The 26930-nt window shown below is 46.9% G+C and overlaps 1 protein-coding gene across 1 annotated transcript; it reads right to left on the bottom strand.

The window, feature by feature from the left end:
* LOC127347302 (uncharacterized) lies at window positions 1-26727 on the bottom strand. The gene is made up of 2 exons (XM_051373504.1): window positions 25798-26727; window positions 1-413 (listed from the first exon to the last, which is right to left on the bottom strand). The coding sequence occupies exons 1-2, from the start codon at window positions 26725-26727 to the stop codon at window positions 81-83; spliced, it is 1263 nt and encodes a 420-aa protein (XP_051229464.1). The 3' UTR covers window positions 1-80.
* Between the last annotated feature and the right edge of the window lie 203 nt (window positions 26728-26930).

The raw sequence follows: 26930 nt of genomic DNA, 5'->3' as shown, positions 1-26930 counted from the left end.
TTTATTGAATATTCTTGTATGAATTACACCCAGAATCAACCACGAACTCAACTGCACAATCTAGGGACTCAGGTCACAACTCACAAACTAGTGTCACCAGACATCGATTCTACGGTTATTTCAGGTGCTCTACCGGCGTCAGCAAGTACCTTGCTTAACAGATTCATTTCTTGCTCATTGTCCCGACTGCAGCATCTGACATCACTGCAATTTCCAATAAACCAGCACTGTTCAACTAAGTGGATTTTCTTCAAAGAGACGGCACGCTCCATGACGAGCCAGATGTATCGCACCACCTCAAAGTCTGTTTGAAGTCCAGCTAAGCCTTTCATCACCAGCAGACTCAGGTTCTGATGCTTAAAATCTGGTGCTTCTTCCACCACATTGGTCTCGTAGCAGCGAGGCCCGTGTATCTTCATGGAATTAAAGAAAAAAGAAATAAGATCCATCGCATCACAAATATATATGTCACCTTAATTAGAAGGTGCAATTAAATTACTCGAGGTTGACTGCAAACTAATACTAGTAAAACCTATTGACGGGTACACTAGTAGAAAAAGGGGCAATAGGCCCGGTCCATTTGGGCCTTCAGACCCGGTTCCCGAACCGGGACCAATTAGGCGGACTAAAGGGGGTACCCTTTAGTCCCGGTTCAAAGATTAACCGGGCCTAAAGGCCTCGACACGTGGTGCGGCCAGGGAGCTCGCGGTGGAAGGCCTTTAGTCCCGGTTCGTGGTACGAACCGGGCCTAGGTTTCTCTGCCGCGGCAGAGAATTGCTATTTCTCTGCCGCGGCACAGATTTAGGCTGTACCAGCGTTTCTCTGCCGCGGCAGAGAAACAGGGCGTTTCTCTGCCGCGGCAGAGTTTCAGCAATGCATATATATCATTCAAGAAACCACAAAAAATCGTCATGAATATATATAGACATCGTCAACAGTACACGACATAGTCAACACAGTACACGTAATGCATGCATATTTACAATACAACATCTCCTCGACGAATTTCCTCCGCCGTCACGATCTTCCGATAGTGCTCTCCACCTGGGGTAAGGACCTCGGTAATAAAGAATCCCGCGATTTCCTCTTGAATTGCTTTTATTTGATCCGCTGTTATGAGAGTGTCCCGCAGGCGTGTCATCTATATTTAAAAAAGGAGATCAATATATGAATGGAACTCAATACAATAGATGGTACTAATTAAGATTAATTGTAAAAATTTGTTATCGTACACGAGTGTGGTGTATTTGGGCATCCCCACCCTTGGGACAGGACATGTCACGCATGAAGGTGCAGACGTAGTATCCACATAAGTTATTCCCTTGTTCCTGCCTCATACACTTTACGAAAAAATAGTTCGATCAAACTAATAATCAAGCATCGTATTGAAAGTAAATATCATATATAAAGTTTCACGGACATAGCTATATATATAGTACTACTTACAGGGTAATCTTCAAATGTAAGCTCCGGTTTCCATTTACCCGGAACAGTATTGATGAACCGTTTCCAAGCCCTGCCCGGCAAAAAATAATGAGTAAATGAGTAATTGATTAGTTGATGATATCTTCGAATTAGAACAGATGAAGATGCCAATACGAAATTGATTGAAACTACCTCTGGAGGATGGCAGCCATGTCCGCCCATTCCGCATATTCTTTACGTTTCGAGTCCATGACTTTTACAACTCCAAGGGGAAGATCAATGATTAGGAGAATAAAGTGGAATCTGCACAAGCATAGCTCAATGATTACGAGAATAAAGTGGAAGGTGCACAAGCATAATGTATGTTATATATAACACTCACTTGAAGTTGTAGGGAAAGAATATATCCTCTTTGTCTGCTTGCTTCTCTAAAAACATTACGATGTTGTCCTCTGTGTCCTTGGGGTACTGTCGAACCGTAACTTCATGAACTGTGTTTGGGTCTATGAACCCCAGCGGTAGGAGCTTGCCTCTTTTGTATTCCAGCTTCTTCATTCTGCATAATTAAATGTATAGCGTACACAAAGAATATAATGAGGATAATTTTTAGTGCAAATGAATGAGCTACAAACTTAATTACACAAATAAATCACTTACATGCAGTAGCAACTGATGACAGCTTTGTCGAGGGCGTCTTGATTGAATAACTGAAATAGTTCTTCTAACTCAAGGTTTATCTCGTCTTCCCCCCGGAAGTAATGCTCATCTCTAAGATACACCGTGAGGTAGCTTTCACATCTTCGACAGGCTTTCAGGTACCAGTCATGCAACCTTCGCATCTGAGTCCCTAGACGCGCGAGCTCGCCAGGTTTGACGAGATCAGATCCGTATCTATACTTGTTTACCACTTGAGCCGTTGGATAGTAATCTTCGTACTCAACTGATGCTCCCTGAGCTCTAGCCGCCGGTTCGATCATCGATGCCGTCTCTGGATCATGATAGGGCTCCACGATGAAGTGGGGTACGGCCTGAATGTCCTGCTGTCCAAGCTGGGCGACTTTTTTTGCTTCTTTGCTCGCTCTAGAGGACTGTCCAAGAGAGCGGTCATAATCAGCTCTCAGCTCAGGTCTCTTCATTCTCGTCTCGGCAAAGTGTTTCACTGTCTGCGGTGGAATAAACATCTTCTTCGGCGCAAGAAACGCCTTTTGCTCTTCAGTCTACTCATGTGGTAACAACTCTGGAGTCTGTGCCCTCATTGGAGTTGATGATCTCTTCGAAGCTGTAGGAGGTGCCGCGGACCGCTTCCTCTTTTGCTTAGGTGGAGGCGGCGGAGTCTCCTGACGAGGAGGAGGAGGCGGCGGAGTATTTTCACGCGGAGGAGACTGGTCATGGATAGGGGAATCATCATCGCGCAGAGGAGAATCATCACGCGGAGGAGACTGCACAGGTGGCGGAGGAGGCGGAGGTGGCCTGCTTGTTGGCTTCTCACCTGGAAACACAATGTTCTCCTTCCGCCATTGCACGGTGGTTCTACGGGCTTCTCGCAGTTCTTTGATTTCCCCATCTTCACCTGCAGGGTGCTCAAGCACCAACCCCTCATACTCTCTCAACACTTCATCCACCATCACAACAGCAAAGTCGTCTTGGACCGGACGGCAATGGTAAGACCTTGTAGGTAAGAGGATGCCGACCGCCGCCTTGAAGGATAGGTTGAAAACTTTAACATGCAGCTCACAAGGACGGCTCTCAGTGAGATCATCCACGGGGGGGGTAGCGAGGAGGCTCGACCACCTGGTCATCATCATCATCATTATCCACCTGCTGAGAGGAAGCCACGCTGCTTTTCCGGTGTGGTTGAGATTGCAGCGGGGCGAGGGCATTGAGCAGTGCAGGATCTACAGCCTGCCCCCGAGCCATCTGAGATGTAAGTACTTGGGTTACCATGGTTAATTGGGCCTTCATGGTGCTCATACCCTCCTCTAAGTTAGCCAGGCGGTCTGTTTCCCTTGCCTTCCTCCTCTCATGGCTTTTATCAGGAAATCTCTTCCTTTCCGCAGGAAAGCCATACTTCCACGGAACGGAGCCTTCTGTGCCTCGTGTTCGTCCGCCGTGTTCTTTGTTCCCAAGGGCGCGTGTCAGCTCATCGTTCTCTCTTTCGGGCTGGAACAACCCCGCCTCCACGTCCCTATGTGCTTGTTCCAGGGCATCAATGGGAACCTTCAGATGAGCTTTCTTATAGATGCACTTCCCTGTTTCTGGATCCAACGTTCCCCCAATCCCGTAGAACCACTCCTTGCACCGTTCGATCCAACCGTGTGTCCCTAATCTGATCCCTTTCTTGGTCAGTTCCGCCTCAGCTGCCAGCCACTTAGGACGGTTAGCCCTGTATCCACCTGGACCCAGAATTTGGTGATATAGCTTCAACGCAGCATTTGCCTTATTTATTTCCGACCTTCTCTTAAATTCTTCTGACTTCGTGCTGTACTTCACGAATTCATCCCAGTGATTTTTTACCTTCTCACTGTCCGGAGTCTTCTTTAACTTGATAAGTCGGCGCAATCTTTTCTTGTGGCTCTTGAATAGTTCGGCCATCTTCTTCTTGCCAAACTCGCGGAGGGCCTGCTCCATCTTGGCCTTTTCAGCGTCACCCCCCTCTTCGGGTACTATGTTGAAATGTGACATGAGCTTGTTCATAATGCTGTTTTTGGCTACATCATCGATATAAAGACCTTGAGCTTCTTCCTCTGCAGACAGCACTAGTCCCTTCGGCTTGTGCCATTCTCGAACGGTGATCGGGACGTGGTCCCTAACAAGCACTCCGCATTGAGCTATAAATGCCTTTGCACCTTTCTCTGGAGCAATCGGTTTACCATCCTTTTCGATGTGGGTGATGTCGTGCCTAACACCGTCATCCAACTTTTTGGCCGGGCCTCGCTTCCTCGACTTTACAGAAGAAGTGCTCGATCCGGAGTGCTAAAAAAGAAATAGTTCATAGTCAGTACAATTTAATTAGTTAATGCATCTAATCGATCAACAGCGGCTTAATTAATTTATATACCTCGGTGATAACTACAGTTCGGGAGCCATTATGATGATCTTGTTCCTCACCGGCGCCACTAGGATCTTCTTCCTCAATATTCTCCGCTCCCTCACCGGAGTCATTCAAATAAGTTGCGGTGACATCGTCACCGCCATCATCTGGAATAACGTCGTCGTCGCGATCATCCAGAGTACCGTTTGCTATGAGTTCCTCCATGAAATTTTCTTGAATTTCATCTCTGTCCATGCTTTCTACAACGACCTGCAAGCTATACATAGGAACCATCATATGATCAAATTAAGGATAATGCAGAAAACTGAAAATGGAGTTACATATGTAGTTCTTAACTAAGGATCGATAATATAGTGCTGAAAGCAGATACTGCAGTTACATGCATACATAGATCGGGTTCATGTTTATTTAACCCTAATACATATCAATCACTACTACAACCACTCAACCACGCAGACCGGGTCCTAGAGGGCGCCGACCGGGTCCTGAGCCGCGCTGGGTGTACCCCCAAAGCCACGGAACAACAACGGGAGCATAGCTAACATGAGATCCCCGCATAACGCTCCATCCGGTCCTATACATGTTGTCTAACGCGTACATGTAACGGCGAACGTGCTGGTCCTCCGCTTCAATGCGCTGAGCTACCTCCTCCGGCGGGGCCGGCTCCCTCTGAAACGACCGTGGCCCATAAGACCTCCACCAAAGAATATCCGGGTCGACAACGGGACCCGGATTCCGCACCAAGGTGCGCGACCCGGAAGCTAAGACCTCCCAGTGCCACCCCGGCGGAGCCCAGTCCCGGACCTCCCCCATCTGCTCCATCTCCTCTAGAAGAGTCAGACCACGGCGCGGCGGCTGTCGCGGCATCGTAGCTACGAAAACAAATCATATATATATGTACCAACGTTAACATAAATTAAAAAATAACTTCACTACTTTTATGTTAGTCGGCGCCGGCACTACCATTTGGGGGGCGCCGGCACTACATACTCTATTTTGGGGGCGCCGGCAGGGGCGTCGGCACTACCGTATTTGGGGGGCGCCATCGCGAGCGTAGCGGTTACCGGCGCGGCGGCACTACATACTCTATTTTGGGGGCGCCGGCAGGGGCGTCGGCACTACCGTATTTGGGGGGCGCCATCGCGAGCGTAGCGGTTACCGGCGCGCCGGCACTACATACTCTATTTTGGGGGCGCCGGCAGGGGCGTCGGCACTACCGTATTTGGGGGGCGCCATCGCGAGCGTAGCGGTTACCGGCGCGGCCCTCATAACTATTTTTGTAACAGTAACACTAACTAAATTTCTAACTATTTTAACTAAATTTTACTAACTTTTTTTCTAAATTTCTAACTATTTTAACTAAATTTCTAACTATTGTTTTAACTAAATTTCTAACTATTTTACTAACTAATTTTACTAACTTTTTTTCTAACTATTGTTTTAACTAATTTTCTAACTAAATTTCTAACTAATTTTACTAACTTTTTTTCTAACTAAATTTCTAACTAATTGTACTAACTTTTTTTCTAACTATTGTTTCTATATAATTAACCTAACAAATTAACTAATCTAACAAATAAAAAAAAAAAAAGAAGACGGCGGCTCTTACCGCGGCGGAGGTGGGCGTGGCCGGCAGCCGGCAGGTGGCGGGGGCGCGGCGGACGGCGAGGAGGCGGCCGCGGGCGGTGGGCGGGCGCGGGCGACGCGGTGGCGGACGGCGCGGGCGACGCGGTGGCGGGCGCGCGGGCTCGGGCGGCGCGCGGTCGGCGGCGCGGTGGCGGAGGCGGTGGCGCCCGGCAGCGGCGGAGACGGCGGCGGAGGCGGTGGCGCGAGGCGACGGCGACGGCGCGCGGGAGGGCGGCGGCGATGACGAAGCGGCGGCCGGCGGCGATTTCGGCAGCCTGGCGGCACAACTGCTTCGTCTCCGCGGGATTAATCTCCGCGGAGACGAAGTGTTTTCTTTATACTGCTCCCCTTTGGACCCGGTTCGTGTTACAAACCGGGACCAAAACCCCACTTTGGACCCGGTTTGTAATACAAACCGGACTAAAGGCCATTTTTGCTGCGTTTTCGCTGCGCGCATAAAAAGGCCTTTAGTCCCGGTTTGTAATACAAACCGGGTCCAAAGGCCACTTTTTTAAAAAAGTTTCATTCCCGCCTTATTTCAAATGAAAAAAAAGCCACCGCACTGCCACACGTGTCCACCGCCGCCACCGCCATGCATGTACAGGCCACCGTCGCCACCGCCGTGTACTGGCCACCGTCGCCACCGCCACCGCCTGGCCACCACCGTCACCGCCATGTACGGGCCACCACCGTGTACTGCCCACCACCGCCACCGCCATGTACTGGCCACCACCGCCACCGCCACACGTGTCCATTCCCCGTGCCACGTGTCGCTGCCGCTTCCACGTGCCTCGCCCCGCCGCCACCGCCGTGCGACGTGTAGATCCCGCTTCCACGTGCCACGCCCCGCCGCTTCCCCGCACCACCTGTCGCCGCCGCTTCCACGTGCCACGCCCCGCCGCTTCCCCGCGCCACCTGTCGCCAAACTTGCCGCGTCGCTGTGCTATAAAGCGCCGCGTGCGCGCGGAACCACACGTCGCCGTCTCCTCCGTTCATTCATCGCCGGGATGCCGCCGCGCCGTCGCGGCTCGTCCGGCTTCCGTGGCGTCCGAGCGCGGCCGAACGGTAGGTTCTACGCCGAGATGCGCGCCGGTGGCTTCCGGCTCACCCTCGGCACGTACAACACCCCGGAGCTGGCGGCGCGCGCTTACGACACGGCCGCATGGCGATTTCGGCGGCCACGGTGCGACATGAACTTCCCAGACGTCGAATCGCTAGAGGAGGCGGAGTTCCTCGCGCCGACGCCGTGCCTCGTCGACGACGAGGACCGTCGCCGCCACCGCCAGGTGCAGCGCCGGATCGCAATCGCCGAGCACGACGAGGAGTTGATGCGCCAGTGGAGGGCGCAGTTCCCCAACGACGTCGACAACACCGCCGCGTTCTTCGCTGACCTCCGGGCACAACGCAGGTCCAACAGGCGCCACCGTTGGGCCGTCGCCGTGTTCGAGCTCGATAACCCGAATACAACTTGGGCCGACAACGACCCTCGGTGGGACGACATTTGGACCGAGACAACCTCCGACGACGAGTAGATCGACTAGACTAGTTGTTTATCTATTTTATTGTATTTTCAATAAAGTCGTTGTGGCAGACGCTGATGATGAGAAAAGTTTCCCGCCAGATTACATGTGGAATTAAAGTACAGAACTCAACTAAAAATTAATTAAGATACATGGCCAGATAGTACTCGTGCCTAGCCCTATAGTACTCGTGCTTAGCTCAACTGAAAATTAATTAAGATACATGGCCAGATTCGACTGTTCAAGTCATTCAGTCATACTCGTGCCTAGCCCTATAGTACTCGCCACTGTAGTTGTCGTAGTCGCCGTCATCATCGTCGCTGGCATCGGGGTCGCGGTAGTCAAACCTCGGCGGGAGAGCACGCGTGGGCTGGGACTGAGGGTAGCGCAGGCGGGGGCCACGGTGGGCCATGACGCCCTGGAGAGTTCGGTCGTGCCACCACAGCCGACGGCCGGTGTAACATCCCAAATAAATTCAAAACAAAATAAATGAATTTCACTAGTTCCAAATTTTGGAACCAACAAAAACTTTTATTAAATTAAGTTTGATACATAGTGATCTTGCTTAATTCTTGTGCTATTGCCATGATTGCTTGTTATTAGTATTTGAAATAATCTTAAACCCTAAACCCCACCCCTCTTTTCATCATCCTAGTTAAAAATAAAATAAAAGGAAGTTAAACAAGAAAAAGGCATATGTGCCTAGGGCTCTAATTATAAATCTTTACCCTAGAACTTTCCACTTTGTTTAGAGGTTTGGAAAACTTCCACACACCTTACCTAGTACTTGTCAAACCAAATCCAAGTGGTTTCCAAAGAAAATAAAAAGAAACTAAAAATGCCATAGAGGCATATGAGAGAAAAGTGCAAATTTGTGAATTTAAGAATCTTGACCCTAGGACTTGCTGTGAATGGTTGGATCACTCCTATACACCATTTCAACACTCAACAACACCAATTGGGTCAAGCCAAGTCAAATTCAAACTCAAATGCAACATATGCATAGAGGCATATGTGGCACATAGCCATTTCACCAATTTTTGCCCTATGCCTTTAAAACTTGATCAAATGGTGGGAATCCATCCCTCAACCTAATATAACACTAAATTGACCCCAACCCATGTCCAAGTAAAACAAGATGAACAATTAACAAGAATAATGAAAATTGACACCTCACCTCTTATGTGTTATGGCCATTTTTGCAAATCTTTGAACAAGACCATTTGAATTGGTTTCAATGGTTGGAAAATGTTTCTAAACTAATAAGGACCACATTAGAGTCAACAAAATTCAACTCAAATGGGGAGAAATCAAACAGGGAGAAAATCCCCAAAATTCACTCACATACACTTAGCCAAATTTGCAAATCTTCAACCAAGGCCACCAATGCTTGATCTATTGCTTGTAGAATACATATATATGATAAACAAACACAATTGCATCAAAGAAACAAGAATCAAATCAAAGGAAATCTCAAAACCATCTCACATGTGATGATGGTCATTTGGGTGATTTTTCACATGATCCCCTCTTTACCCCTCTGGTTTAATTCTTTCCTAAACCAAACTTGGTCAACTATGACCATGTCATCCAAGACCATGTCAAGGTCAACAACTTTCATGTTGACCATCACTGCTGAAGTTGACCAGGTTGACCAGTAGAGTTTTGACAAGTGGTGATGTTGAAACTAGGTGAAGATGACCACATTTTGAAATCTTTGCAAAACAACTCTAAAATGAACACCACCACCACCAATATTTCACTTTATTTATATAATTGAGTTGCACCAAAAAGAATTTCAAAATTTGAAAAGAATTTTCATGCGGCCATTGTGTCGAGCACCTTGCAGGCATGATTCTGGTTTTGGCATACACTCTATTATCCTCTGGATTTTGGGCTAAACCCCTTTCCATATGTGATGATCATCTTCTCCTGCAACCCCTGCACCACACCACGTCCTTGCCATGGTCGATTAAAGTGGAGAAAAGGAGAGAAACGTTCACACCGTGCACCATGCCGGCCACACATGCCACTCATCTCTCTGGCTCTCCCCTCTCTCTTTCACCGTGTCATCGAGCATCTATGTACTCCCCCAAGCACGCCTGTACCAGCCCTAAGCAAGGAAACACACGCTACGGTCCAGAACGCGCACGCCCAGTACCATGCCGTGGCGTGCCAGGCACACGGTGACCGCGCCCCGACCCAATCCTGGACGCGCCAGAGCGCCAAACGCTCGAGCACCCTCGCGCACCCCTGCAAAGGCTACGCCTGTATCGAGCATCGCCGCAGCACCCTCTAGCCACTAGACAACCTCAAGTGCCCACGCCCACGCCGTCGCCGTCGTACGCATCGACTTTTGGCCGCGCACGCCGTGACAGAACACGCACGCTCCCGAGCCATTCCATCACGCCCTGGATGAACTAGCTGCACCTAGAGCATCGTCGTGATGCCGCCTAAAAGATGCTGTCCTCGCCACGACCTTTCGCACGCCTGAGCGGCCGCGCCATGGACAACCTCTCACAGCACCCGCCGGACTCACCACCCGCCTATAAATAGAGCTCCCCCGCCCCTTCTTCCTTCACACAATCTGCTCCCCTCCTCCTCCTTGACCTCCTCGAACACCTCTCTCATCCCAATTTCACCGGAGCTGCTCCAATTTGAAGCCGACGGCCGCCGGAGCTCGCAGATCGCCGAAGAAGATTGACGCCACCCCACGCCCCGCCGACAGTACCAGTCGCTTCCTCGTCCTCGACAACGACGCCCAGCACCCAGCAGAGCACCGCGGGAACCTCCGTCGCGCCGCCAACCCCCTACCTCGCCGGCGCAGCGAGCTCTCCTCCCCCGTCGACGACGACGACGATCAACCGTAGGATCAGCTTCTAATCGCACGGCTCCAGTTGAAAGGTACCGATTCGGAGGTTATGTGTCGCTGATAGATGAGCCCCACCTCGTCAGGCGGCCCGCGCACACGGGCTGTGTTGCTGGGCCGTGCTACTCTGTTTAATTCCTTTAGGCCCGTTAGGTTTTCCCGCGCGGCCCAGGTCATTCAAATTCGATTTAATCTATTTAGCTAAAATCCAATACTGCTGCCCACTTCAAATTTGAATAGTTTGAAATATACTACACCAAATTTAACCAATTTTATATATTTGGAAAGCTCATGAAATTATCTAAATAATGCCACTGGCCTCATGTCCAAATTCGTAATTAAATTCAAATGATAAAAATAACAAGGCAGGGACTTTTCTAACTTCAAATAATTATTAAAAATAATCTACAAATGATATTTGGTTGATTCCAACTCTAATAATTCACATTTGACATAATCTAATTGTTTATGCAAAAATATAGCATAGTTGTTTTGCATGATCATGGACTAGATCCAAATAATGGCTATGGAGCCATTTCTAGTCCATTTAACACATACACATAAACTTATTTAAATAGTATGGGAGCTTCTCTCTCATTTAAATTGTGATCCTAAGTAATTCAAATAGAGGTACTGACCTTGGTCTAATAAGCCTCATGCTTGGTTACTTAGAGACATTAAATTATTTCCATACTAGTATTAAGATGTATGAGGTGTAGCACCTCATTTAAATTATTACTCCCTCATAATAGATATGAAAGGTTGACCTGGGTCAACTTATATCTCATACCTTATTATTATTTGTGGAGGTTAAATCTTGATAGGACTTAATAAGAGGAAATTATTTTCTCCAAAGACTTAAATAGCAAATCAAATAAATGCTTATAATGAGAGGAAATTATTTTTCTCTTAAATAAGAACAAACCAAGTAATTCACCATACCATGCTAGAAGTGATGCTAGAATAAGTTGTGTGAACCCTTTTGTGTGTTTTAGTCTAGCATGTAAGTATTGTTTGGTGATTGTGTACCTCGTATTCATCTATAGACGCTAGTACCGGAGACTATCAAGAGGAGGAGGTATTCTACCAGGAGGAAGAGCCAGAAAACTTTGATCACCTTACCAATCAAGGCAAGCTAACACTCTTGCAAGGTTCCCTTGTGCAAAGCTCTACAAGAGCAAGGCACCATTATTTTCATTTTATGCTTAATGCTCCTATCCCAAGTTTTTTTCTTTACAAGCTTTACTAAATTTTGTTTATCAAAGTATATTTTTGATTCCTGACTCACTTAGTCTAGTTATGGAGTAGTGCAAGAGTATCAAACTTAGCCTAGAGCAATCCAAGATACTTAGCATCCCTCATAAGTAGTTGCTAGTGCTAAACTAAAATGGACTACTAGAGATGGGAAATTGTGAAAACCAATGACTTTGAAAACCTTGGAATGATGAGTCATTCTATTGAAAGATTTTGAAGGTGAATATGACTGGTGAATGACTTGGTGGATTTTACGAAAACTGATGGTTGGGTTCGGATGCGATACCATTCCAATTTGAAAGTACCCCCACAATACCCAACATGGGTAAGGGCTTAACTAGAAATTTATGTGCTTTAGTATGGGTTCCCTCTAAACAAGCGTCATCGGGGTTAGGTTGGAGGCTGCCTCTACAACAAAAGAACTGATGAGAAATGATGTTAATATGAGGTGAATGTACGGCCCAAGCCCTGTGCAGTTCCCGGGTTGACTGCGGTTTTCACCGGGAGGCCAAGCTCATGGGGAGAGGTGCTCATACTAGAGTATGTAAGTGAAAGGTTATGGTTGGTAGTCCGCATACGGAGTATGATAAATCAGGGCCAGTTAACCCTGACGGATTATTGCAAATGTTGTGGCACAAGTGTACGACCTCTGCAGAGTGTAGACTATTCGAATAGCCGTGTCCACGGTTATGGACGGTTGGAAAGGCCATACTGTTCCGTCATCAGGATCTTTTCAAAAATGTGACATATGACTTGGGACTTGAATTTGAAAGGTGAATGGTGACTTTGAATTGAATCACAACAGAGTTGTGGGAATGACACTAATGTTCCCACTTGAGTTAGTTTAGCAAATGAAGAGTCTTTACTAAATGTTTATGAAATAAACTTGGCTTTATGCAAATAAACCTAGAGCTTAGTATCCCCTTACTAAAATTGATAGTGCTTACACTAGTATTAGTTTGCGAGTACTTTAAAGTACTCATGGCTTTGTCCCTGGCTATTCAAATGGACAGACTATGAAGGGGAACAGCAGTACGAGGAAGATGGACAGCAGGACGTCTACAACAACTAGGACCACTCCTGACGTCAAGCGTTGGCCTGTGGATTAGATAGCCACTACTACTTCGCTTCCGCTATTTGTGATGTTCGTTGATCAATAGATCAACTACTATTGTAATTTTGGATCATGTGATGTACCTTTGTAAGACGATTATGTGTTGTAATAAATGATGACTCTATGATATTCAACTATTATGTCTCGCAACAACAATATTCCTGGGATTGCGATGTATGGCATAATAGGCATCTGGACTTAAAAATCCGGGTGTTGACAAGTTGGTATCAGAGCCATTGTTTGACCTTAGGAGACCCTAGTTAGAATGGACGTCCTAAAAACTTAGTTTCAAAACAAAGAAAGTGAATATTTCTGAAAACTTATTCTCACCCTTATCTTAAGATCTTTTCAAAAGAATAAATCCATGCTCTACTTTTCTTTATAATTGTACATAAAATTTTGCACACTTGATCACTTCATTAACTTACTCATCCTCATTGCTCACAGATGGAGTACCAATGGGAGTTCTATCAGCTTGGTCGCGGAGGAGAACTAACGTTCGAAAAAGATTTGAAGCAACTAGTGGAATACCTAGGCCACCCGTATCCCGAGTTCTTCGGAATACCCCTCAAAAACCACTCCGGAGGACCACCTCGGTGGGACGTTTCCACTGATCTCCGAAGAAAGCTTGGAGCCCCGGTATGGGAAACCATATGGTTTTCTGCAACGGGAAACACTTTGAAGGAAGGACTAGTCAGAGCTATGCAAGAAGCAATTTTCCGCCTGTGCGGACAAAATGAGAACAAGATCAAGAACAATCGCTTCATCTACTACCCAAGACATGACTCCATGGGAAGACCGATGACCATGCCCCCGAACACGGAGATAAACCCCTATGTAGCACACCAGGACTTCAGGATGTACAAAACCCGCAGGGATTTGGACAACACCCTCGCCTCTCGCCAAGCACATTACCCGTGAAGACGAAGAATTCCACCCTGAAGAGTAGTATCACTCCAGCACTATAGTAGGTGTGAGTTGTATCAGGATCCCCCTTGTATCGTAGAGCGATGAATGGTTCTTCAAACCAACGGTGTGTTAGCTTTGTAATATGTGATGCTTGGTATGAATGAAAAAGTGTTGTCGGTTTTACCCCTGCAACACTACTCAAATTTTTAAGTTATGAATTTTTTTTTTTTACTTTACCAAAACAAAACATAGAAATTTCCCCCTTATCTCATCATCTACCTCAATGATCAGATGGCCCCACCAACCCGCAACGCCACCCAGGATGCCATGATGCAACTGCTGCAGACGATGATGGCAGACCGCGAAGCCGAAAGAGCTGAACGCCAAGCAAACCTTGCCGCACTGCAACAAATAGCTCAGAACAATCAAGGCCACGGAAATCATGATCACCCTGGGTCAAAGCTGAAGAATTTTCAGAACACCAACCCACCGATGTTCAACAAGACTGAAGAGCCCCTAGATGCTGATGACTGGCTCCAGACCATGGAGAACAACCTCGAAGTTGCGGGAGTTGAAGCCGCAGAAAAAGTACTGTTCGCCACCCACTACCTGTCAGGACCTGCCAGAGCCTGGTGGACAAGTGCCCGTGCAATGAATGCGGGACAGATGATGACCTGGGAAGACTTCAAGCTGAAGTTCAGCAAGTACCATGTGCCCCAAGGACTGATCAAGAAGATGAGAGACGAGTTTCGTGAACTCAAGCAAGGAAGGATGCCCGTGGTGGAATACCGCGACAGGTTTCTCACTCTGTCAAGGTACGCCCCGGATGAGACCGACACCAATGAGAAGAGAAAGAAAAGATTCCTGAACGGACTGCACGACGAGATGCAAACTGTGTTAGTGAACATTCCGTTCGCTGACTTAGAAGCCCTTGTAGACTCAGCCATACAGATGGAAGGAAAGCTGCATCAGGCCAATGAGAACCGCAAGCGCAGAATGATGAACCAAAATGGGCCCCACAATGCCCAGAAACACCGCAACAACCACTCTGGAGGATTTACCCCAAGGAACAACAGGCCACCTGCTCAGACTTACCGCCCAAGCAACAACAACAACAGCAGCCACCACCACAACCACAGCAACACCAACAGCAACAACAGCAATGGCAACCGCACCAACAACAACAACCACCCCAATGGCAACAACAGCAACCCCAATACTGCCCCAATAACTGGAAGCAACACTGCTCCCGTCAACCCCAAGGACAAGTCCACGATCAACTGCTATGAATGTGGAGTTGTGGGCCACTACTCCAATGAGTGCCCCAAGAAGCTTGCCAAGATTGCCGCCAACACCGCTGCACCTGCCCAGCAACAGCGTCGCTTCGCCGGTAGAAGGAACCAGAACAACAACAACGACCGCCTCTACCACATGACTGCCACTGAAGCCCAGGAAGCACCCCAGACCATGACAAGTATGTCTTCCTGTTAATCAAAATGCTCAATCTCTCTTAGGAACCTAACTTTTCTTAAAATCTCGGGACGAGATTTGTTTAAGGGGGAAGGGTTTGTAACATCCCAAATAAATTCAAAACAAAATAAATGAATTTCACTAGTTCCAAATTTTGGAACCAACAAAAACTTTTATTAAATTAAGTTTGATACATAGTGATCTTGCTTAATTCTTGTGCTATTGCCATGATTGCTTGTTATTAGTATTTGAAATAATCTTAAACCCTAAACCCCACCCCTCTTTTCATCATCCTAGTTAAAAATAAAATAAAAGGAAGTTAAACAAGAAAAAGGCATATGTGCCTAGGGCTCTAATTATAAATCTTTACCCTAGAACTTTCCACTTTGTTTAGAGGTTTGGAAAACTTCCACACACCTTACCTAGTACTTGTCAAACCAAATCCAAGTGGTTTCCAAAGAAAATAAAAAGAAACTAAAAATGCCATAGAGGCATATGAGAGAAAAGTGCAAATTTGTGAATTTAAGAATCTTGACCCTAGGACTTGCTGTGAATGGTTGGATCACTCCTATACACCATTTCAACACTCAACAACACCAATTGGGTCAAGCCAAGTCAAATTCAAACTCAAATGCAACATATGCATAGAGGCATATGTGGCACATAGCCATTTCACCAATTTTTGCCCTATGCCTTTAAAACTTGATCAAATGGTGGGAATCCATCCCTCAACCTAATATAACACTAAATTGACCCCAACCCATGTCCAAGTAAAACAAGATGAACAATTAACAAGAATAATGAAAATTGACACCTCACCTCTTATGTGTTATGGCCATTTTTGCAAATCTTTGAACAAGACCATTTGAATTGGTTTCAATGGTTGGAAAATGTTTCTAAACTAATAAGGACCACATTAGAGTCAACAAAAGTCAACTCAAATGGGGAGAAATCAAATAGGGAGAAAATCCCCAAAATTCACTCACATACACTTAGCCAAATTTGCAAATCTTCAACCAAGGCCACCAATGCTTGATCTATTGCTTGTAGAATACATATATATGATAAACAAACACAATTGCATCAAAGAAACAAGAATCAAATCAAAGGAAATCTCAAAACCATCTCACATGTGATGATGGTCATTTGGGTGATTTTTAACATGATCCCCTCTTTACCCCTCTGGTTTAATTCTTTCCTAAACCAAACTTGGTCAACTATGACCATGTCATCCAAGACCATGTCAAGGTCAACAACTTTCATGTTGACCATCACAGCTGAAGTTGACCAGGTTGACCAGTAGAGTTTTGACAAGTGGTGATGTTGAAACTAGGTGAAGATGACCACATTTTGAAATCTTTGCAAAACAACTCTAAAATGAACACCACCACCACCAATATTTCACTTTATTTATATAATTGAGTTGCACCAAAAAGAATTTCAAAATTTGAAAAGAATTTGCATGCGGCCATTGTGTCGAGCACCTTGCAGGCATGATTCTGGTTTTGGCATACACTCTATTATCCTCTGGATTTTGGGCTAAACCCCTTTCCATATGTGATGATCATCTTCTCCTGCAACCCCTGCACCACACCACGTCCTTGCCATGGTCGATTAAAGTGGAGAAAAGGAGAGAAACGTTCACACCGTGCACCATGCCGGCCACACATGCCACTCATCTCTCTGGCTCTCCCCTCTCTCTTTCACCGTGTCATCGAGCATCTATGTACTCCCCCAAGCACGCCTGTACCAGCCCTAAGCAAGGAAACACACGCTACGGTCCAGAACGCGCACGCCCAGTACCATGCCGTGGCGTGCCAGGCACACGGTGACCGCGCCCTGACCCAATCCTGGACGCGCCAGAGCGCCAAACGCTCGAGCACCCTCGCGCACCCCTGCAAAGGCTACGCCTGTATCGAGCATCGCCGCAGCACCCTCTAGCCACTAGACAACCTCAAGTGCCCACGCCCACGCCGTCGCCGTCGTACGCATCGACTTTTGGCCGCGCACGCCGTGACAGAACACGCACGCTCCCGAGCCATTCCATCACGCCCTGGACGAACTAGCTGCACCTAGAGCATCGTCGTGATGCCGCCTACAAGATGCTGTCCTCGCCACGACCTTTCGCACGCCTGAGCGGCCGCGCCATGGACAACCTCTCACAGCACCCGCCGGACTCACCACCCGCCTATAAATAGAGCTCCCCCGCACCTTCTTCCTTCACACAATCTGCTCCCCTCCTCCTCCTTGACCTCCTCGAACACCTCTCTCGCCCTAATTTCACCGGAGCTGCTCCAATTTGAAGCCGACGGCCACCGGAGCTCGCAGATCGCCGCCGAAGATTGACGCCACCCCACGCCCCGCCGACGGTACCAGTCGCTTCCTCGTCCTCGACAACGACGCCCAGCACCCAGCAGAGCACCGCGGGAACCTCCGTCGCGCCGCCAACCCCCTACCTCGCCGGCGCAGCGAGCTCTCCTCCCCCGTCGACGACGACGACGATCAACCGTAGGATCAGCTTCTAATCGCACGGCTCCAGTTGAAAGGTACCGATTCGGAGGTTATGTGTCGCTGACAGATGAGCCCCACCTCGTCAGGCGGCCCGCGCACACGGGCTGTGTTGCTGGGCCGTGCTACTCTGTTTAATTCCTTTAGGCCCGTTAGGTTTTCCCGCGCGGCCCAGGTCATTCAAATTCGATTTAATCTATTTAGCTAAAATCCAATACTACTGCCCACTTCAAATTTGAATAGTTTGAAATATACTACACCAAATTTAACCAATTTTATATATTTGGAAAGCTCATGAAATTATCTAAATAATGCCACTGGCCTCATGTCCAAATTCGTAATTAAATTCAAATGATAAAAATAACAAGGCAGGGACTTTTCTAACTTCAAATAATTATTAAAAATAATCTACAAATGATATTTGGTTGATTCCAACTCTAATAATTCACATTTGACATAATCTAATTGTTTATGCAAAAATATAGCATAGTTGTTTTGCATGATCATGGACTAGATCCAAATAATGGCTATGGAGCCATTTCTAGTCCATTTAACACATACACATAAACTTATTTAAATAGTATGGGAGCTTCTCTCTCATTTAAATTGTGATCCTAAGAAATTCAAATAGAGGTACTGACCTTGGTCTAATAAGTCTCATGCTTGGTTACTTAGAGACATTAAATTATTTCCATACTAGTATTAAGATGTATGAGGTGTAGCACCTCATTTAAATTATTACTCCCTCATAATAGATATGAAAGGTTGACCTGGGTCAACTTATATCTCATACCTTATTATTATTTGTGGAGGTTAAATCTTGATAGGACTTAATAAGAGGAAATTATTTTCTCCAAAGACTTAAATAGCAAATCAAATAAATGCTTATAATGAGAGGAAATTATTTTTCTCTTAAATAAGAACAAACCAAGTAATTCACCATACCATGCAAGAAGTGATGTTAGAATAAGTTGTGTGAACCCTTTTGTGTGTTTTAGTCTAGCATGTAAGTATTGTTTGGTGATTGTGTACCTCGTATTCATCTATAGACGCTAGTACCGGAGACTATCAAGAGGAGGAGGTATTCTACCAGGAGGAAGAGCCAGAAAACTTTGATCACCTTACCAATCAAGGCAAGCTAACACTCTTGCAAGGTTCCCTTGTGCAAAGCTCTACAAGAGCAAGGCACCATTATTTTCATTTTATCCTTAATGCTCCTATCCCAAGTTTTTTTCTTTACAAGCTTTACTAAATTTTGTTTATCAAAGTATATTTTTGATTCCTGACTCACTTAGTCTAGTTATGGAGTAGTGCAAGAGTATCAAACTTAGCCTAGAGCAATCCAAGATACTTAGCATCCCTCATAAGTAGTTGCTAGTGCTAAACTAAAATGGACTACTAGAGATGGGAACTTGTGAAAACCAATGACTTTGAAAACCTTGGAATGATGAGTCATTCTATTGAAAGATTTTGAAGGTGAATATGACTGGTGAATGACTTGGTGGATTTTACGAAAACTGATGGTTGGGTTCGGATGCGATACCATTCCAATTTGAAAGTACCCCCACAATACCCAACATGGGTAAGGGCTTAACTAGAAATTTATGTGCTTTAGTATGGGTTCCCTCTAAACAAGCGTCATCGGGGTTAGGCTGGAGGCTGCCTCTACAACAAAAGAACTGATGAGAAATGATGTTAATATGAGGTGAATGTACGGCCCAAGCCCTGTGCAGTTCCCGGGTTGACTGCGGTTTTCACCGGGAGGCCAAGCTCATGGGGAGAGGTGCTCATACTAGAGTATGTAAGTGAAAGGTTATGGTTGGTAGTCCGCATACGGAGTATGATAAATCAGGGCTAGTTAACCCTGACGGATTATTGCAAATGTTGTGGCACAAGTGTACGACCTCTGCAGAGTGTAGACTATTCGAATAGCCGTGTCCACGGTTATGGACGGTTGGAAAGGCCATACTGTTCCGTCATCAGGATCTTTTCAAAAATGTGACATATGACTTGGGACTTGAATTTGAAAGGTGAATGGTGACTTTGAATTGAATCACAACAGAGTTGTGGGAATGACACTAATGTTCCCACTTGAGTTAGTTTAGCAAATGAAGAGTCTTTACTAAATGTTTATGAAATAAACTTGGCTTTATGCAAATAAACCTAGAGCTTAGTATCCCCTTACTAAAATTGATAGTGCTTACACTAGTATTAGTTTGCGAGTACTTTAAAGTACTCATGGCTTTGTCCCTGGCTATTCAAATGGCCAGACTATGAAGGGGAACAGCAGTACGAGGAAGATGGACAGCAGGACGTCTACGACAACTAGGACCGCTCCTGACGTCAAGCGTTGGCCTGTGGATTAGATAGCCACTACTACTTCGCTTCCGCTATTTGTGATGTTCGTTGATCAATAGATCAACTACTATTGTAATTTTGGATCATGTGATGTACCTTTGTAAGACGATTATGTGTTGTAATAAATGATGACTCTATGATATTCAACTATTATGTCTCGCAACAACAATATTCCTGGGATTGCGATGTATGGCATAATAGGCATCTGGACTTAAAAATCCGGGTGTTGACAGCCGGCCTCGTTGAAGTTCGAAGGAGGTGGGCCGCCCTCCTCGTGCCTGGCGAGCGCCCTCTCACGCCGATTGATGAAGAAGCTTTCCCAAGTCGGGCTGTAGTCGGGATGCCACTGGGGATTCCTCCGCTGCTCTGGCGTGAGCTCGAAGTAGTAGTGGTTCGTGATGGCCATCTCGCGCGCCACACCTAGAGGGACAGGAGGGACCGGTACCCCTCCGACGCTCAGCAACCAGCCGGTAGGGACGCGGTAGCCCGGCGGGCAGGGGTAGTTCGACGCGCAAAGCGCCTCCGCCTCCCGGAGGGTTAGAGATACGATGGAAGCCATGTGACCTGGTGATGAGGTTTGCAGATATGAGTCTAGATGTGATATGTAAATGGAGGCCAAGCCAACATATATATAGTGAAAAAATGGCGGGAGGACGGAGGCGGGAAGCAGTGGAAAGCGCGGGAAGAAAAATAGGCGGGAACGCAGTGGCGCCAAAAACTGTCGGTGGGATAAGGACGTGTGGGTAACCTTTAGTCCCGGCTGGTGGGTACAACCGGGACTAAAGATCCTTTTTTGTGTCATCTAACAAAACTGTCGGTGGGATAAGGACGTGTGGGTAACCTTTAGTCCCGGCTGGTGGGTACAACCGGGACTAAAGATGTCGGCAGGATAAGAACGCATGGGTGGACGCACTGCTCGATGAGATAAAGCATGTAGTGCACGACGCCCTGTCGAAGGAACAAGACAAAGTAGAAGAGGTGCCGTGCCTATAAAAGGAGCATCGATACGCCTTGCCAAGCAGATCAACAAGCCAAGCAGAGTTTCATTCCCATGGATGAAGGGAAGGGTTGGGAAATCTCCCGTGGCGCAGCTTCTCGAAGATGTCGTTGGTGCACACGCCCTACGACATCTTTGGAAGCTGCTCCTCGGAATTTTTCCCTGCAAGCCCCTAAACGACTACATCTCATCTAACAGTGTTGGGGAAAGGGTTGGGAAATCTCCCGTGGCGCAGTTTCTCGAAGATGTCGTTGGTGCACACGCCCTACGGCATCTTCAGAAACTGCGCCTTGGAATTTTTTCCTGCAAGCCCCTGAACGACTACATCTCATCTAACAGTGTTGGGGAAAGGGTTGGGAAATCTCCCGTGGCGCAGTTTCTCGAAGATGTCGTTGGTGCACACGCCCTACGGCATCTTCAGAAACTGCGCCTTGGAATTTTTCCTGCAAGCCCCTGAACGACTACATCTCATCTAACAGTGTTGGGGAAAGGGTTGGGAAATCTCCCGTGGCGCATCTCCACTTTTAATATCTTACATACAGTTACATGATTACACAAAAATAAATGGGAAATTGATTGCCATGTTGAGATACTCATTTGTGCCATGAACATTCTTCAATTAACTTGATGATGGAGCATCTTCATCATTTAATTAATCTTCTTTGGCCGTAACCATGGAGCATCTTCATCATTTAACTTGATGCTTGGATCAATGTTCACTCTGAAGGGTGGAATTTCATCAAACTGATTATAATCTTCTGACATGTCTGTCTTGTCCTCCACTCCCACGATGTTTCTTTTTCCAGAAAGAACTATGTGGCGCTTTGGCTCATCGTTTGATGTATTTGTTTCCTTATGTTTCCTTTTTCTTGGTTTGGTAGACATATCCTTCACATAGAAAACCTGGGCCACATCCTTGGCTAGGACGAATGGTTCGTCTCTATACCCAAGATTGTTGAGATCCACTGTTGTCATTCCATACAACTTGTCTACCTGAACCCCGCCTCCTGTTTTGTTGACCCATTTGCACCTAAACAAAGGGACCTTAAAAGAAGGTCCATAGTCAAGTTCCCATATATCCTCTATGTAACCATAATATGTGTCATTTGGGCCTTCATTCATTATTGCATCAAACCGGACACCACTGTTTTGGTTGGTGCTCTTTTTATCTTGGGCGATCGTGTAAAATGTATTCCCATTTATCTCGTACCCTTGGAAAGTCACTACAGTCGAAGATGGTGTCTGGGCCAGCAAGTACAACTGATCTTCAATATGTTTGTTATTCAGGAGATGTTTTTGCAACCAACCACCGAAAGTCGACATGTGTTCACGTCTAATCCAATCGTTCGACTGCCCCGGGTTCTGGGAGCGTAGAAAGTTCTTGTGGTCACCGATATACGGAGCCACCAAGGTGGAACTTTGTAGAACTGTGTAGTGTGCTTGAGTCAAAGAAATCCCGTCCCTACATATCATTGATTTCCTTCCTAGCGTGCCTTTTCCACTTAGTCTCCCTTCATGCCGCGATTCAGGAACACCAATCGGCTTAAGGTCAGGAATAAAGTCAACACAGAATTCAATGACCTCCTCTGTTCCATAGCCCTTGGAGATGCTTCCTTCTGGCCTAGCACGGTTATGAACATATTTCTTCAAGACTCCCATGAACCTCTCGAAGGGGAACATATTGTGTAGAAACACAGGACCGAGAATGGAAATCTCATCGACCAGGTGAACGAGGAGATGTGTCATAATATTGAAGAAGGATGGTGGGAACACCAGCTCAAAACTAACGAGACATTGGACCACATCATTCTGCAACCTCGGTAGAATTTCTGGATTTATTACCTTCTGAGAAATTGCATTGAGGAATGAACATAGCTTCACAATGGGCAGTTGAACATTTTCCGGTAGAAGCCCCCTCAATGCAATCGGAAGCAACTGTGTCATTATCACGTGACAGTCATGAGACTTCAGGTTCTGGAATGTTTTCTTCTCCATATTTATTATTCCCTTTATATTGGAGGAGAAGCCAGACGGGACCTTGATACTGCTAAGACATTCAAAAAATATTTCCTTCTCTGCTTTTGTAAGAGCGTAGCTGGATAAATGACGTTCTTTAACTCTCTCATGCAGCTTTCTGGGGTCTTTCCAACATTGCTGGTCCTCCCGTGCTTCTGGTGTATCTTTTGTCTTCCCGTACACACCCAGAAAGCCTAGCAGGTTCACGCAAAGATTCTTCATCACGTGCATCACATCGATTGAAGAGCGGACCTCTAAGACTTCCCAATAGGGTAGATCCCAAAATATAGATTTCTTCTTCCACATGGGCGCGTGTCCGGCATCGTCATTCGGAACAGACCGTCCGCCAGGACCCTTTCCAAATATTACATCTAGATCCTTGACCATACCAAATATATCAACACCATCACGATGGGGAGGCTTCCTCCGGTGATCAGCCTCACCGTTGTAATGCTTGCCTTTCTTTCTTACGGGATGGGTAATCCTAAGAAATCGACGATGCCCCAGGTACACGACCTTCTGACCTTTTTCCAAATAATCACCTTCGAGCTCATGTAAACAGTGTGTGCATGCATTGTATCCCTTGTTTGACTGTCCTGAAATGTTACCAAGAGCAGGCCAGTCATTGATGGTTACGAAAAGCATCGCTCTTAGGTCAAATTCCTCCTGCTTGTGCTCGTCCCACACACGTACACCTGCTAGGGACCACAGCTGTAGAAGTTCTTGGACTAATGGCTTCAGGTACACATCAATGTCGTTCCCGGGTTGCTTCGGGCCTTGTATGAGCACTGGTATCATAATGAACTTCCGCTTCATGCACAACCAAGGAGGAAGGTTATATACAAAGAGTCACAGGCCAGGTGCTATGGCTGCAGCTCTGCTCTCCAAAAGGATTTATGCCATCTGTACTTAGACCAAACCGTAAGTTCCTTGCATCCTGTGCAAAGTTTGGGAACTCTCTATCGATTTTTCTCCATTGGGAGCCATCAGCAGGGTGCCTCAACATCATGTCTTTCTTACGGTCTTCTTTGTGCCATCGCAACAACCTAGCATGCTCTTTATTTCTGAACAAGCGTTTCAGCCGTGGTATTATAGGAGCATACCACATAACCTTGGCAGGAACCCTCTTCCTGGGGCGCTCGCCCTCAGCATCACCAGGGTCATCTCGTCTGATCTTATACCGCAATGCAGTGCACACCGGACATGCATCCAAATTCTCGTACTCATCGCGGTAGAGGATGCAGTCATTAATGCATGCATGTATCTTTTGCACATCTAATCCTAGAGGGCAGACAATCTTCTTCGCTTCGTACGTACTGGCGGGCAATTCGTTACCCCTTGAAAGCTTCCTCTTAATTATTGTCAGCAACTTTCAAAATCCTGAATCAGTGACACCGTTCTCTGCCTTCCATTGCAACAATTCCAGTGTGCTGCCTAGCTTTTTATGGCCATCTTCGCAAGTTGGGTATAACAATTTGTTGTGATCTTCTATCATCTTGTCGAAGGCCAACCTTTCCTTTTCAGTTTCACATTCTCTCCTTGCATCAGCAATGGCCCGGCCAAGATCATCATCAGCAGGCTCATCTGGTGCCTCTTGATCTTCTACTCCATTGTCTTCATTGCCTTCTGCAGTATCATCGTATTCAGGGAAATTGGGATAACCGTCATCATCCTCTTCCTCTTCGTCATTGTCTTCCATCATAACCCCTCTTTCTCCGTGATTGGTCCAACAATAGTAACTGGGCATGAAACCGGATCGTAGAAGGTGGCTGTGAATGAGACTCGAGTGAGCGTAATTTACGGTATTCTTGCAGTCCACACATGGACAATACATGAAGCCACCATGTTTGTTTGCCTCCGCCACGGCCATAAAATTATCCAGGCCCGCAGTGAACTCGTCAAACCGTCGGTCAATGTACATCCATTGCCGATTCATCTGCATGATATAATTAAGCTGATCAAAACCATTACAGAACATCACGATGTATATATACACATGCATTTTATCAATTGCAGATGAAAAGGATAAAGTTGTTAACCTCGATGAAGAAGAAAAAAGCAAGTTAAGTGTGGCTTGATTTGTGTAAACTCAAGTAACAAATCCTCTTAAGCATTTCATCGAACACCTCTTGTGCATGTGAAGAAGAGAGGAAAGCAATACACCCCTCTTGTGAAGATAGTGAAAAAATGGCCAAGTGTGGCTCACACTTGGGCAGGGGCAAGGTTATATAGCCAGAGGCGGGGCCTTTGGACCCGGTTTGTATTACAAACCGGGACTAAAGGGTTCCCCACGACTGACACGGCCTGCCGCGCCCTGCGGTGGACCCTTTAGTCCCGGTTTGAATTACAAACCGGGTCCAAAGGCCACTACAGGACAGGCGCCAGCGGGTGGGGTCGTCCTGGGCAGAAACGAACCGGGACCAATGCCCCCATTGGACCCGGTTTGGTTCAGCACTGGGACATTTGCTTGGGACCAAAGGCCTCTTCTCCACTAGTGGTAGGTATGTGATAACGGTAGGTATGATGAAAATAATTCTGCGTATAATTTTTGGTTAAAGTCAAATTCTGTAAAAATGAAGTGATGAAAGGATAGCACTAATAAGCTGGCTGGGATGGATATTGTCTTGCAAGAATGTCATCATGTAGAAATTTGAAGGAAGAAAAAGGATGTGTGCGTACCTTGAGAGAGAGTGTCTCGAGCAAAGGAGCGCCTTTCAGGACGCAAAGAGTCCAGACCATTTTTTTGATGTCTAGGTCGCAGAGATGAATAGCTCTCAGGTTACTGAACGCGGGGAAGAGCTGTCCTGGATTCCCATAGCAGTAGTACAGATGCAGCGATGAGAGGTTTACGTGGTGCAGGCGAGGAACATCGCCAAACCGCACGTAGAAGTTCCCGGCCCAGTGATCGAAGCTGTCATCGCAGAAAAGCCGGTCTAGTTTCGGGAGTCTGGTCAGCTCGATTCCTGGGTACAAGGAATCGCGGATCTCCAGTGCCCGGAGCGAGGAGCTGGGAGCGTCTATCCGCAGGTTGGGGCCCTCCAAGTCGGAGCCGCTACAACGGATCAAGGAAAGGAGCTCGAGCCGGTTGCAGGCGTTGAGGAGGTCCGCAATGTCGGAGTCGTTGAAGCTGATGTTTTGGAGGGTGAGGCTGGTGAGCCAGCCGAAGGCGACGGGGCAGGCGGCAACGAATGCCATGAGCCGTCGGGCAAACACGGCATGGTGCACATGCCTAGGCCTGAAGTTCAATTGTGCCTGTATGGCGAACTCCAGCCGCTCCGCGCCGCCACACTCGATGATGGCGTCCCCGATGGACCGCAGGTAAGGGTCTTTGAGGTGGAAAGCGAGGCGCAAGCTCTTGATGCTCCGCTCCTTACTGGGAGCTAGGAACCACCTCGCGGCGTAGGTGTACGTCGCCATGACATGTTCCGCCGTGTGAGGAGAGAAATCCCAGGAGTGTGGTATCAGGTCGCCGACGTCGATAACGAGATCGGTGAGCATACGAGGGAGGCGCATCAGTCGTCGTGCGACGGCGCCGACCCTGACGGCGGTGCGCAGGTCGAGCAGCTGGAGGATAGCGAGCAGGATGTCATCAGGGAGCTCGCTGAACATGTCGTGGTGCTTGTTGACTCCGTCCTCCCCATCTCCGCCGTGCTGCCGAAAAGAACACATGATGATCGATGATTAAGGAAACTGGGAAAAAAGATCGTAGAGTGGATTGGGCAAATTAAAGCAGCAGCTGCTACTTATAATGTTGATGTCCATGAGATGAGGGATTGCGTATTGGAGTAGACGATGTCACCGCGGCGCGTGCA

This window comes from Lolium perenne, chromosome 4 (assembly GCF_019359855.2).
Source record: "Lolium perenne isolate Kyuss_39 chromosome 4, Kyuss_2.0, whole genome shotgun sequence".
Lineage (NCBI taxonomy): Eukaryota > Viridiplantae > Streptophyta > Magnoliopsida > Poales > Poaceae > Lolium > Lolium perenne.
The sequence above is the reverse complement of the archived record's forward strand: the minus strand, read 5'-3'. Positions and strand labels throughout refer to the sequence as shown.